At 63.2% G+C, this 14,012-nt stretch overlaps 1 protein-coding gene across 1 annotated transcript in view; it reads left to right on the top strand.

Moving 5' to 3' along the window:
* The first annotated feature begins 1,037 nt into the window (after positions 1–1,037).
* Positions 1,038–14,012, top strand: part of FCRLA (Fc receptor like A) — a 15,163-nt gene continuing 2,188 nt past the window's right edge. Inside the window, 13 exon segments of the mRNA XM_055121206.1 lie at positions 1,038–1,130; positions 2,164–2,184; positions 3,055–3,309; positions 4,513–4,767; positions 5,622–5,744; positions 6,262–6,299; positions 6,798–6,861; positions 10,970–11,098; positions 11,203–11,319; positions 11,322–11,471; positions 12,443–12,544; positions 12,547–12,714; positions 13,759–13,979. Coding sequence (XP_054977181.1) covers positions 1,079–1,130; positions 2,164–2,184; positions 3,055–3,309; positions 4,513–4,767; positions 5,622–5,744; positions 6,262–6,299; positions 6,798–6,861; positions 10,970–11,098; positions 11,203–11,319; positions 11,322–11,471; positions 12,443–12,544; positions 12,547–12,714; positions 13,759–13,979 — 1,695 coding nt within the window. The 5' untranslated portion in view covers positions 1,038–1,078.

Consider the following 14,012-nt stretch of genomic DNA (forward strand, 5'->3'; position numbering starts at 1 on the left):
ACGAGTGAGGCCAGTGGCTTCCCCGCTGACTGACCCTGTGGGCCTTGCACCACTGTTTTAAATGTCCTGATGCCAGCCGAGGGGGAGGGGGTGTGACTAGGGGTTGGAACAGGGCCAGGACTGTCGTTCCCCACCCCCTCATCTCGTCCCCCGCCCCGCGCTGAGTGGGGTGTGGAACACGTGGGCTGTGGGGCAGTTTTAACAGAGTCATTTCCTGGGGTTTGGCAGCTTCCGGAAGGAGGCTTTGATGTGAGAGAGACCTTTGGCTGCGGCGGGGACCTAAGGGGCAGAGGTGATGAGGTGACACCCCCCACACACACACACACGCGCTTTCCACAAGCAGCAACAGTGCCTTGGGCTGTGAATGACCCACAGACAGGTGGTCAGGCGCCTGGGTTATGTTCATTTCATCATTTCATCACAGGAGTTGGGGTTGGGTGCTCCCCCCGCCCCCCCCATCCTGCAAAGCACAGCGGGTCCCAGGGGAGCAAGGGGGGGCTGCTGCCAAGTGAAAGTGAGAGAAAGCCAGGACTCCCTGCAGTGGGCAGAGGAGGAGGTGGGTCACTTGCCGGCCACTGTCTCTCCAGACCCGCGGTGGGGAGCGGGCGGTGATGCCTGGACGTGGGGGTGCCCACACTCACTGGGGAATAAGGGACATGCGTGTGCCAGAGGCTTGGGGGACACGAGGATGAGGACGTCAGGGGCTGGAGTGGTCCCGAGGGCGCCCCGGGCTGGGCTTGTCCTGAGCCCAGGAGCCCCAGTTCCAGAAGCTGGGACCAGCTGCAAGTAGCGGCCTCCCTCCTGCGGCCCCTTGGGGACCAGGGCTGAGCCCGCGTGGGGACCTGGCCCCCTGGCCCCCGAGGCACACAGAAGGAAGGGCGCGTCCCCCCAGGAAGCCGGCACCGGACAGACGCGATTCCCGGTTCCAGACTCCAGGGCATGGAGCGGCCCACTGGGACGCCCGGGCGGGCAGGAAGAGGGGGCGGGAGGCGCCTAATAAAGGATCCCGGCGCTTCCTCTTTGGCGCGACTCGCCCCGTCGAGAGCCAGCCCGTGTGGTGGGAGAGCTCGCCAGGGCCATGGGGGGCTGCCCGCGGGGGCTCCCACTGCCGTGGGCAGTCCTGCTGCTGGGTGAGTGGGGGCCACCTCCCCGTCAGCAGCGCCCGGCGAGTGAGCGCAGCGGAGATGGGGGTGGGCAGCACGCGCGCCCAGGTGCGCGCCCACCCGTCAAAGCGGGGGCGGGGGAGCTACTTCAGGGGCTGGTTTCATGATGGAGAGAGGGACGCCTGGTCCAGGGGCTGTTAATGGAGTGCAGGGGTGGGGGGAGGGTCTTCTCTCACCCACACCCCCTCACTCCTGAGTGGGCGTGCCCAGACGGAGCCCTCTCAGGGGTCTGCAGCCAGAGCGCAGAAAAGAAGTAGGGGGTCAGGGTGCGAGCGCTGGGGGAACCTTCTGGCTTCAACCCAGCCACACACAGACCTGGGGCCGGGACAGAGCAAGTGGGTGGGCCCGGATCTGAGCCCCCAGCTCAGTCCCTGGTTTTCCCCTTCACACAATCCCGGGGAGCCGGACCGGGCCAGGCACAGGCGGGAGGGGGGCGGGGGGGGGGAAACTCGTGGTTTGGTTTCTATTTCCTACGTTGGGGTGGGGCAGGGGATGGGGGCTGGGTTGGGCCGCCTCTGGCGAGGCTAAGGGCTGACTCCTCTTGGCTCTACACCCCAGGATCACCCCTGGCTGTGCTCAGGGGACCCTTCGAGGATGCCCGGGACGGAGCGCAGCTTGCGCCGTGTGCCAGGCGAACGCCCTCCCTGCTGGACTGTCTGTCTCTCCAGCCCCCTCTCCCGACCCTGCGGATTCTAAACGGTGTAGGGGTGGGGGGGTACCAGGGAGGGGACCCGGGGGTCCTGCACGCAGAGCCTGTACTCAGCCCTGAGAACCTTTGAAAGCCCTGGGGTGCCTGGGCAGGGTTGGGAATATCACCGCGGGGCGCGCGCTGGGGCTGAGCGCGCGGCGCGGCGGGGCGGGGCGGGGCGTCTCCTGGACCCTGACAGGTGCCCACGGACACACCCCCAGATGTGCCCGAGCCCGCGCTGCAGGCAGGTGCTTCTCCGTGAAGCTCCACCCCAGGCCCGTCTCTCTGCTCACGCGCGCTTCTCTCTTGCAGCTCTCCAAGCTGGGACGTCCGGTGAGCACCGCGCGAGCCCCGAATCCAGCCGCCCCCTCCCGGAAGGAGCGTCCGGGTGTGGGTTATTGTTGCAGGGGACCGTGTTCCCTCACCCGCTCTCTCTGAGGAGCACCGCAAGCCCCGGCAAACACACCTCAGTCTGTGGTCGCGTGGGTCCACGTGGGGCTGCGTGGGTTAGGTGTGTGCGTGGTCGGATGCAGGCGCATGTAGGCGTTGCGCGCAAGGGTGTTTGCCTGCATGTATGTGCACGCATGTGTATGGTGTGCATGTACGTGTGGGTGGCTCCCTGCGTGTCTATGTGTCTCCGTGGGGCATGCGTGTGGGGTTTGCGTGTGCTATGTTCATGTACATATGTGTATGGACAGGTATGCATGTCCCTGTGTGTGTATAGCGTGCAGAGGCTCTGCACAGACAGAAGAAAAAAAGAAGGTGGGGGGGGGAGTCTGGGTCTGGTGTGGGGGCTTCTGGGACTGTTTCTTCCCTGGGTCTACACTCAGGGCTGGGATGGCGGTCCAGCCCCTGCCCCTCTGCCCCTCAGGCCCGCCCGGCCCCCAGGCCCTCTCGGCAGAGACCATGGTCACTAGCGTCCTGCGGATCCGCAGAGATGGGGGGACGGGGGTCCCGGCAGGAGCTGGTGGTCGGATGTGTGTCTGTGGGGACACAGGACCCCTCAGCGGGCAGCCTGCGTCCCCTGGGGTGGGCCAGCAGCATCTCACCCCGGCCCCTCCCCCAGCCCTGGGCTTCCCAGGGGGTCTGTGCCCACAGCCCTGCCCCCAGGGTTAGCAGCAATGAGGACCCTGGGGAGGGGGAGCCTGGGGTGAGGGTGAGGCATGACCAGTGCTCATGATGTGTGTCCCCCCCCCCCCGCAGAGCTCCCCAAGGCCGAGGTGACCCTGGACCCGCCCTGGATCAACATGCTCCAGGAGGACCAGGTGACGCTGCACTGCCAGGGCCCCCGAGGCCAGGGGGACTCCGACACCCACTGGCTCCACAACGGCAGCTCCGTGGCCGCCGAGGGGCAGCACAACCTGAGTTTCCGGGCCACCAGCGAGGCCAGCGGGGACTACAGCTGCCGGACTGACCACAGCCGCCTCAGCGACCCTGTGCGGCTGGCCGTGGTCTCGGGTCAGTGGGGTCCCTTCACAGGGGTCCCGTGCAGGCTGGGGGGGGCCTGCAGGAGACAGCCCGGGCTGGGCTGGGGGCGCATCGGCGGTGACTCAAACCCCACCACGGTCCTTGCGAAACCAGCCTGCAGTGATCGTGTCCAGGAAGGCGTGCGCGTGCTCTGCCCACGGGGCACTGTCCTCTGAGCCTTTGAGGAAGGAAATGGCCAGGCTGGGGGATGCTGGTCTCCTGGCCCTGGGTGGGGGCCGCCCAGGCAGGGCCACTAAGATGTGGGGACCCCCAGTTTGGACCAAGTTGGGGTGGCTGTGGAGTTGCAGCTAGAGGAGCCGAGGGATGCCGGGTTGCAACCCACACTTCCTCCTGGGCACGGGGGACGCCCCCCCCGACACGGAACCACAGAAACCAGAGACTCTGTCCTGGGGGTCGTACTCTTGGCTCTCTGAGCTCTCTGTGGACCCCCGAAGCACAGTCCTGCAAGGAGGAAGAGCTTTGGCGGACACCCGGGCTGGAGGGGCGGGGGCAGGAGAGCAGGGGCAGACCTTTCAGGGCGCCCCCTTGATTCTATCTGGCCGCCCCGTCCACTCCTGACAAGGCGTCCACTCCAGGTGGCTCTTGGCATGACGCCCTGTGGCGCTTGGGACTGAGACAGACCCCCCCAACACACACGCGCGCGTACACACACACACATGCACACACGCACATGCACACACACATTCACACATGCACACACGCATATGCACACACACACTCATTCACACATGCACACACTCACACACTCATACACACGCATGCACACATGCACACACGCATATGCTCACACACTCATTCACACATGCACACACTCATACACGCACGCATGCACACATGCACACTCACACACTCAACATGCACACACACTCACACACATGCACACACTCATGCACACATGCAGTCATACACACATGCACACACATGTGCGCACACAAATGCACACACTCACACACACAGTCATACACACATGCACACACTCACACATTGACACATGCACTCGCACGCACGCACATGCACATACACTCACACACTCATACACACATGCACACACATGCATGCACACACGCACACTCACACACTCAACGTGCACACACACATGCACACACATGCACGCACACGCGCATGCACACACACGTGAACACGCACACACACGCCTGCCTCTTTGTCTTCCAGACTGGCTGCTAGTGCAGACCCCCGCGCTGGAGTTCTGGGAGGGGGACCCCATCGTGCTGAGGTGCCACAGCTGGAGGAACAAGCCTCTGGTCAAGATCACCTTCTTCCAGGATGGCGTCGCCAAGAGTTTTTCCCCCGGGAACCGGAACTTCTCCATCCCGCGGGCCAACGCCAGTCACAGCGGCCAGTACCACTGCCGGGGCTTCATCGGGAGGGCGGTCCACTCCTCGCAGCCTGTGGCCATCTCCGTCCGAGGTGGGTGTGCTGGTGAGACGGGGGGGGGGGCGGGGAGGGGCACGAGTAAACAGTGGCACTAGGGCCAGTGGAGATGGAGAAAGATTGAGGCGGCAAAGTGGGGCGGGGGCAAAGGTCAAGGAGCAAAGGACAGGAGCTGCTTCATTTTAAACTTTAAAATTGGTTTTTGGGGGCCTGAGCGGTAGCACAGCAGGGAGGGCATTTGCCTTGCACACTTCGAACCCGGGTTCGATCCCTGGCATCCCATAGGGTCCCCTGAGCACCACCAGGAGTAATTCCTGAGTGCAGAGCCAGGAGGAACCCCTGAGCATCGCCGGGGGTGACCCAAAAAGCAAAAAAGAGCAAAATTGGTTTTTGGTTTGGGGGCCACGCCCAGGGGTGCTCAGGGCTCATTCCTGGGGGGGTTCAGGAGACCAGATGGGGGTGCAGGGGGTTCAGCTCTGGCAAGGCAAGTGCCCTCCCCACTGTGCTATCGCTCAGCGCCCAGGAGTCTTTATTTATGATGGACCTGGACTGACCGCTAGTGGCCAGAGCGCCCTAGCTCCTGTCATGGGGGAGCCTGGGGGCCGGGGCTGACCCCTCACAGCTCCTGGCGTGGCCTGTCCCTCCTGGCGATGCTGAGTGGGTCTGTGTGACCACCCCGTTAGTCTGGGGGCCAAAGAGGGGCCACACCTTAGGGTCCCGGGGACCATGTGAAATGCTGGGGTCGGCCAGTGCAAGGCAAGTGCCCTCTGTGCTGAGCCCCAGCTCGGGCCCCAACCCTGGGCCATTTCCTGGGCGCAGGGGCGTGGGGAGGACCAGTGAGCAGCAGGGCTGGGGGTGCAGGTCCCCGTGTGCTGAACTCTGCTCCCTAGAGCCCCCCTCCAGCCAAGGCTCACCTGCGATGACCATAGTGGCCGTGCTGGCCACCCTCACCGCGCTGGCCGTGGCCGTGGGTGCGGCCGCCTGGTGGTACCTTCGCCGGAAGCAGACGCCAGGTGAGTGGGTCCCGGCCAGAGACGCCCCCACACTTGACCCCCCATTCACACCTTTCCCCCAACTTCCTCCAGGGGCTCGGGGAGGCGCTGGACGGGGCGTGAGGCGGGGTGACGGTGCTGGTGGACACGGCTAGGGGGAGGGGGACAGTCAGGACCCGGAAGAATGACAGGAATGACGCGTGAGTGCTGACGGCTGACTGTCACCAAGGCTGGTCACGCACCAGCCCCGGAGAAGGGACAGGCTGGCCCAGGAGGACGAGACAGGGGGGCAGCGGGAGAGCCTTGGACATGGCCAGAAGCACTGGTGCAGGAACAGCAGGTGGTGGGGGCGCAGGGGGGCTGCTCTGCATGGCCGCGGGTCCCAGCTCTCAAGGGTCTGGCCCACGGCGAGGAAACTCAGCGCTCCTGCGAGGGGCCCGGGCTGCGCCCCCCTTGCCCGCAGGGTCCCCAGGAGGGCGCGCCCCCTCTGCCAATCTCCAGCCTGGGGGTCCCCTTAGCTCCCTGTTTGCATCCCCAGATGCAGGACCTGCTGGTGAGGGGGCGCCCAGGAAGGAGGTGAGCCTGTGGACGCCCTGCCCCGCCCGCCCTACCCCCCAGCCCGCCCTACCCCGTCCCCTGGACACCCACCCCCTCTCCCCCAGGCCGAGAACACCATCACCTACTCGCTGCTCTCACACCCGGAGGGGCCGGAGGAGAACTACCAGAACCACATCTAGGACCCCCAGCTCTCCCTGGGGGTCGCAGGGGCCAGGACTGGGGGTCTCCAGGGAGCAGCAGGGGTCACTGCGACACAGACCGCGGACCACCCGAAGCCTCAGCTCCGTCCCATGTCTGCACGCGTGGATGCACCAGAAGCTCCGGCTCCTCCCAGGGCCTCGTGCCGGCCGCAGGCGGACACACACTAACATACATGACCTCGGACTGTGCCGACCCACTCCCACGTGCCCTGTGGCCTCAGTGACAGGCGGGCACACGTCAGGGATGTAATGTCCTCTCTGGCCCACAGGACTTCTGTAATAAAAGGCTCTGAGGTTCCGCCCTTCCCCTGTCCAGGCCGTGAAGGGGGCGTGGCCGCTGCTCAGCGCTGCGGGGTCCCAGGGGAAGGGTGCCCTGCGTGGTGGGGGCTTCCCACTCGAGCTCGCCGCCTCCACCCCTTCCTCCACACAAACGCCCCCGCAGGAGCCCCATGTCTCAGAAACCCCTCCCGGGCACTCTACTGCTCTATTGATCTGGTATGATTGCCCTATTGATCTGGTATGATTGCCCTATTGATCCAGTATGATCGCAATCTGGTATCTGGCGGATACCCTATTGATCTGATATGATTTTCCATGGATGCAGTATGATTGCCCTATTGATCCAGTCTGACTGATTTACTGATCCGGTATGATTACTGATATTGATTTGTTATGATATCAATCTGGTATGATTGCCCTATTGATCTGATATGATTGCCTTAGTGATCTGTTATTATTTCAATCTGGTCTGTATGCCCTATTGATCTGGTATGATTGCCCTATTGATCAGGTATGATTGCCCTATTGATCTGTTATGATTTCTATCTGGTCTGAATGCCCTATTGGTCTGGTATAATTGCCCTATTGATCCGGTATGATCTCAATCTGGTATCTGGATCTGATATGATTCTCTGATCTGATATGATTTTCCTATGGATGCAGTATGATTGCCCTATTGATCCAGTCTGATTGACTTACTGATCCGGTATGATTACTGATATTGATCTGTTATTATATCAATCTGGTATGATTGCCCTATTGATCCGGTATGATTGCCTTAGTGATCTGTTATGATTTCAATCTGGTCTGTGTGCCCTATTGATCTGGTATGATTTTCCTATTGATCTAGTACAATTGCCCTACTGATCTATTATGATTTCAATCTGGTATGATTGCCCTATTGATCTGGCATGATTTTCCTATGGATTCAGTATGGTTGCCCTATTGATCTGTTATCACTGCCCTATTGATCTGGTATGACTTCCCCCCTCATCTTCTTTTTTTTCCTCTCTTTGTATTCTCTTTTTGGCTCACACCCAGAAGTGCTCAGGGGTTACTCCTAGCTCTGTGCTCCAGGGATCACTCCTGGCAGTGTTCAGGGGACCATGAGGGATGCTGGGAACTGAGCCCAGATGGATGTGTGCAAGGCCAGCATCCTCCGCTGCCCCTCCAGCCCCCCCGCCAAGAGGGCGCCCTCCCCGCCGTCCTATCTCTCCTGCCCCTCCTGTTTTCTGGACGAGCAGTTCTGTGTGGACGCTTCTCCGAGTCCTGGTCGCCCTGTCACCCCTGGTTTTGGGGCATTCTTGTATTTCTAGGGTGACCTCAGCCAGAGGTGACAGGAAATGATCCCAATCGCCATTGCTTCCGCGGTGAGGAAATGTTTCCTCTCCCGCATCAGAGAGCAGATTCGGGCTGGCCCCGGGTCAGACTCTGTATTCTACTTTTGGGGGCCACGCCTAGCGATGCTCAGGGGTCGCTCCCGGTGGGGTGCCAGGGGCTCGCACCTGGGTCTGCCTTGTGCCAGGTGAGCACCCTCCCGAGTGCTCTTGCTCCGGCCCCCAGGGGGCGCACCTTTCTGCCCTTTGCTTGTGCGCTGTTTGCTGCTAGCCGTGGATATCAGCCTCGAACCCAGGGCCAGAGAAAGATCAGAACGTGCCTTCCTAGTCATCTTCCTTCAATTCCCACTGCCCCACTCTGGCGTCTGGAAGGAACTTTCTGGATCCTCTCTGGTGACCTATGGGGCACTCATGGCCCTGGGGACAGATAGCATTCAGCCCTGGGTTCAAGGGATCTGCACTGATGCAAGACAGAAGAGACATAGTTGCTTCTTGTCGGCTGCTGGGGCCAGCCTGCCTTCAGTGCACCACCTGTGAAGGACAATCTAGATGTCCAAAGGGCGGTGGGCTGAGCAAAGGTCCTGTGACCAGCTGTGTTTGTTGATACTGGATTTCTCTTCTCGATGAGTCTAGACATAGCCTTGTTCTCCCATTTACCTCTGTTTTTAATAACTTTATTTGCACCTGCTGTATATATATATATTTTTTTTTGGTGGGGGGGCAGGATGGGTCTCACACACAGCAGTGCTAGGGCTTACTACTGGCTCTGTGCTCAGGCGTCTCTGCCGGTGGGCTTGGGGGACCCTGCAGGGTGCAGGGGGATTGAATCTCGGTGGTTTTGGGGGCGGGGGGCTTCTGGGGGAGTGTCTCAGAACCTTTTCCTGTTTGGCCGTGAACTTAAATAGCAAAAGTTTATCTTAGGGCTGGAGCGATAGCACAGCGGGGAGGGCGTTGGCCTTGCACGCGGCCGACCAGGGTTCGATCTCCAGCATCCCATAGGGTCCTCTGAGCACCGCCAGGAGTGATCCCTGAGTGCAGAGCCAGGAGGAACCCCTGTGCATCGCTGGGTGGGACCCAGAAAGCAAAAAAAGAAAAGAAAAGAAAAGAAAAGAAAAGAAAAGAAATGAAAAGAAAAGAAAAGAAAGCAAAAAAAAAGAAAGCAAAAAGGGGCTGGAGGAATAGCACAGCGGGAAGGGTGTTTGCCTTGCCCGCGGCCGACCCGGGTTCAATTCCCAGCATCCCATATGGTCCCCTGAGCACTGCCAGGGGTGATTCCTGAGTGCAGAGCCAGGAGTAATCCCTGTGCGTCGCCGGGTGTGACCCAAAAAGCAAAAAAAAAAAAAAAAAAAAAAGCAAAAAAAGAAGACCCTGGAGAAAGCACGCAGGGGTCCCGAGTGACCTGCACAGGGGGCGGGGGGCGGGGCCCCAAGGTTCTGTACGTTCTGTACGTTCCCCCACAAACTGGGTGTGGCTCCCCCAAGCACTGAAGCATCAGCCCAGAACAACTGGCGCTGGGCTGGGAGTCACAGTGAAGGGCCCCAGGCCCCCTGGGGCCGGCCTGTGCGCGGGCGCGGGGTGTCTCCGCTGTGGGTAACGCCCCGCCCCTCCCGGGAGACTGGGCGCTGCTGGCTGCGAGGCGGCAGTGCTGATGGCGCGTGCCCGCCACAGGCTCCGCTCTGGTCTTTCACTTCCCGCACCGCGCCCACCGCCCCGTCCCCAGAGCCACCTGGCCCCAGTGGAAAATGTGACTTGGGGCATATTTTGGGCCGAGGAACACCCCCTCCTCCAGCCCGCGGCGGCTGCAGGGCTGAGGGGTGAGGGAGGGCGGGTAGGCGCCTGGGAGCGGGCCTGAGCCAGGACTCTCCCTCCTGCTCTCAGGGTCGGGGACGCTCAGCTCAGCCAAGGCTCCGGTCAGGCCCGTCCATGGCTTCTGGGTGCCCGGCTCCCCTCCTGCTCCTCCTCCTGCTCCTCCTCCTCTTGCTCCTCCTCTCCTGCTCCTCCTCCTCCTGCTCCTCCTCCTTCTCCTCCTGCTCCTCCTCCTCCTTCTCCCTCTCCCCCCTCCTCCTCCTCCTCCTCCTTCTCCTCGTCCTGCTCCTCCTCCTCCTGCTCCTCCTGCTCCTGCTCCTCCTCCTTCTGCTCCTCCTCCTTCTCCTCCCCTCTCCTCCTCCTGCTCCTCCTCCTCCTGCTCCTCCTGCTCCTCCTCCTCCTCCTGTTCCTCCTCCTCCTCCTCCTCTCCTGCTCCTCCTCCTCCTCCTCCTCTTCCTCCTCCCCAGCTAAGACCATGGAAACCAGCAGAGAGCATGGAACCATGTGAGCCCCCAAAGGGGACTCTCCCCTCCCCCGCGCCCCCCGCCCCCATTGTGTGCCCGTGGAGCCCTGGCACAGCCTCAGGCCAGACCCTGAACCCTCACTACGGCGCTCCCAGACTCCCGCACCTTCCAGTCCTTTCCAGCACCTTCCGGCCTCCACGGCCCACTGGGAGAGAATGTGGGGCCGGGCTGGGGCAGGGGTGGGCTGGGGGTGGAGGAAGCCGGGTCGGCGCCCAGGTGCAGAGCAGGTGCAGGGCCAGGGCCAATCAGGCCGGCGGTTACGCTCACTTCCCCTTCTGCCTTGGCCGGGCGGCCGTGTCTGCGGCTGGGACCCCGGCACAGCCACCATGAGGCACTCGGGCATCACCCCTGCCCTGCTCTGGGCCGCGCGCCTGCTGTTGGGTGAGTGGGCGGTGGGGCCAGGGCGGCACTCGCTGGGCACAGGACGGTGGATGGGCTTGGGGAGCGGCGGGGAGCGGGGGGGGAGCTGAGGCCCTTCGAGGGGAGCCCCCTGCCCGTCTCAGCCTGGTGGTCGGCTTCTCTGGGGCCCACCGTCCCCGCAGCCGCCGGCCTGGACATGCTGTCGTGTGACGGGCCCCCCGGGAGCAAGGACTGCGGCCCCCCGGAGCCCGGCGACGCCCCCCGCGCGGGCTACACCTTCAGCCAGCCCTTCCACCTGGTGGTCGCCTACGGTGAGTCCCGGCACTCGGCACTGCTGAGCCGCCCCTTATCCCCGACCCCAGAAAGCACAGGGGTCCCTGAGGCCAGGGTGACCCCCGGCTCTCGCCCCCGACAGACTGGCTGGCCCTGCAGGGCCCGCCCGGGCCCGTATTCGAGGGGGATGCATTGGTGCTGCGCTGCCAAGCGTGGCAGGACTGGCCGCTGGCCCACGTGACCTTCTACCGCGACAGCGCTGCCTGGGCCCGCCAGGCCCCGCCCGCGAGCTGACCATCCCGGCCGCACAGCTGGGCGACAGTGGACGCTACCACTGCAGCGGCGTCTTCCAGAGCCCCGGGCGGCCTGGGGCTCCCGAAACGGCCTTGGCGGTGGCCATCGTCGTCCAAGGTGAGGTGGATGGGGACAGGTGCCCCCGGGGCCCGGGGGGCTGCCGGAGGGATGCCAGGCAGAGCCCCGCTACCCTCTAGTGAATGCACCTCCCGGTGGTCACCGGAGGGCATCTGGACTGTGATCGGTGTCGCCCAATTCTGGGTCTTTCTAGAACTTTCTGCCTGCAGAGAGAGAGAGAGAGAGAGAGAGAGAGAGAGAGAGAGAGAGAGAGAGAGAGAGAGATAAGAGAGAGAGAACAGACATGGGAGGTGCAAAGGAAAGAACTAGAAAGAAAGAAAAAGAATGGGAAAAGGAAAGTGGAGAGACAGGAGAGAGAAATAGGAGAGAGGAGAGAGAAAGAAAGAGGGGGAGAGAGGGAGAGAGAGGAAGAGAGGGAGAGAGAGGAAGAGAGAGAGGGAGTGAGAGAGGGAGAGAGGGACAGAGAGAGAGGGAGAGCGGGAGAAAGGAGAGAGAGACAGAGAGGGACAAAGAGAGTGGGAGAGAGAGGGAGAGAGAGAAGGAGAGAGTGAGAGAGAGAAGCGAAAGGGAGAGAGAGGGAGAGAGAGGGGGAAAGAGAGAGGGAGAGAGAGAGAGGGAGAAAGGAGAGAGGGGGACAGAGAGGGACAGAGAGAGAGGGAGAGAGGGAGAGAGAGGGAAAGAGAGGGAGAGAGGGAGAGAGAGGGAGAGAGAGGGAGAGAGGGAGAGAGAGGGAGAGAGAGAGGGAGAGAGAGAGGGAAGGGAGAGAGGGAGGGAGAGGAGAGGGAGAGAGAGAGGGAGAGAAGGGAGAGAGAGAAAGGGAGAGAGGAGAGAGGGAGAGGGGGAGAGAGAGAGGGAGAGAGAGAGGGAGACAGAGGGAGAGGGAGAGGGAGAGGGAGAGGGAGAGGGAGAGGGGGAGAGTCTGGCAGCCGGCATGAGGGGTGGGCGGCCGTTTCTTTGCGCCTCTGGGATGGGGGTGCCGAGGGTCTCCCCCTCTGCTTCTTTCTCCCCAGAGCTGTTCCCCGCCCCCACCCTCAGGGCCACCCCCCCTGAGCCCGCGGAGGGCGGCGCGGTGACCCTGAGCTGCCACACGGCGCTGTCCCCCCTGAGACCGGCGGCCGCCTGCTCTTCTCCTTCCACGGGGTGGGCGGGGCCGAGCGGGGGCCCAGGGCTGTCCCGGAGTTCCACGTCCCGCAGGCGCGCGCGGGCACCTACTGGTGCGAGGCGGCCACGGAGGACGGCCACGTGCGGAAGCAGAGCGCCAGGCTGGGGCTCCGGGTGCGGGGTGAGTGCGGGGGCTGCGGGGGGCGCAGGCGGGGGCGGGGGGGGGGCAAAGGGGCGTGGGTGGGCGGGACTGCAGGAGCCCAGGCCCCCAAGACCCACGCAACAGGGCCACAGGTCACAGTCTGGATGGGGGGGTGCGCTGAGTGGGGGTCCAAGTCCCCGAGTTCCCTCCCCCAGGGAGGCTGCACATGCCCCCAAATGCAGACAGGAGGGGCTTAGAGAGTCAAGTCTGGGGCTGGAGCGAGAGCACAGCGGGGAGGGCGTTGGCCTTACACCCGGCCACCTGGGTTTGAGCCCCAGCATCCCCTAGGGTCCCCCGAGCACCGCCAGGAGTGATCCCTGAGTGCAGAGCCAGGAGTCTGCCCTGAGCATCGCCGGGTGGGACCCAAAAAGAAAAATAAAAAAGCCTAAAGTCCGTTGCAAAAGTGGAAGAGACGGGGGGGGGGGGCGGGGGGAGGTGTCTCTCTTGGGGGTCCCCGACACCAAGGGTGGGGACGGGGAGAATCACACCAGGTCAGGGCGTGTTTCTCTCTTTTCTCTCACCTGTGTGTGAAGCCCCCATCTCCCAGGAGCCTTGATTTTGTTTTTTGGGGCCAGAACCCAGCCCCTGGGGTCCCCTGGCAGCCTAGCTCAGATTTATTCATTGCTGGTTTGGGCCAGCTCAGGGCCAGCTCCTGGCTCTGTGCTCAGGGCCGGCTCCTGGCTCTGCCCAGGGCCGACTCCTGGCTCTGTGCTCAGGGCCGACTCCTGGCAATGTGCTCAGGGCCGACTCCTGGCTCTGTGCTCAGGACCGGCTCCTGGCTCTGCTCAGGGCTGACTCCTGGCTCTGTGCTCAGGGACAATTCCTGGCTCTGTGCTCAGGGCTCACTCCTGGCTCTGTGCTCAGGGCACACTCCTGGCTCTGTGCTCAGGGAGCACTCCTGGCGGTGCTCAGCAGACCTGTCTGTGGTGCTGGGGATCGAACCTGGGAAGCTCCCAGCTGGGGGACCTGCTGGTGGGCCTGGAACCAGACTCACCCCTGCCTCTGCCCCCCGCCCACCTCCAGGCCCAGCTAACGCGTCTGCAGCCACTGAAGCCGAGGATTTCCTGGGGCCCCAGCGCCCTGGGGGCACCCCAACCTCCAAGGACCCGGGGGCCTCTCCCTGGAGGGGCCCCGACCCCCACCTGCACCACCGTTTGGGGGTCTTCCTCCAGCAGATGCAGGACGTCAGAGCGCTCCTGGGCCACCTGCTGGTGGAGCTGAGGGAGCTGTCGGCGCGGCTGGGGGTGCCCCCCGCAGCGCCCAGCGCCCAGCAGCAG

Source organism: Sorex araneus, chromosome X (genome assembly GCF_027595985.1).
Source record: "Sorex araneus isolate mSorAra2 chromosome X, mSorAra2.pri, whole genome shotgun sequence".
Classification (NCBI taxonomy): Eukaryota; Metazoa; Chordata; class Mammalia; order Eulipotyphla; family Soricidae; genus Sorex; species Sorex araneus.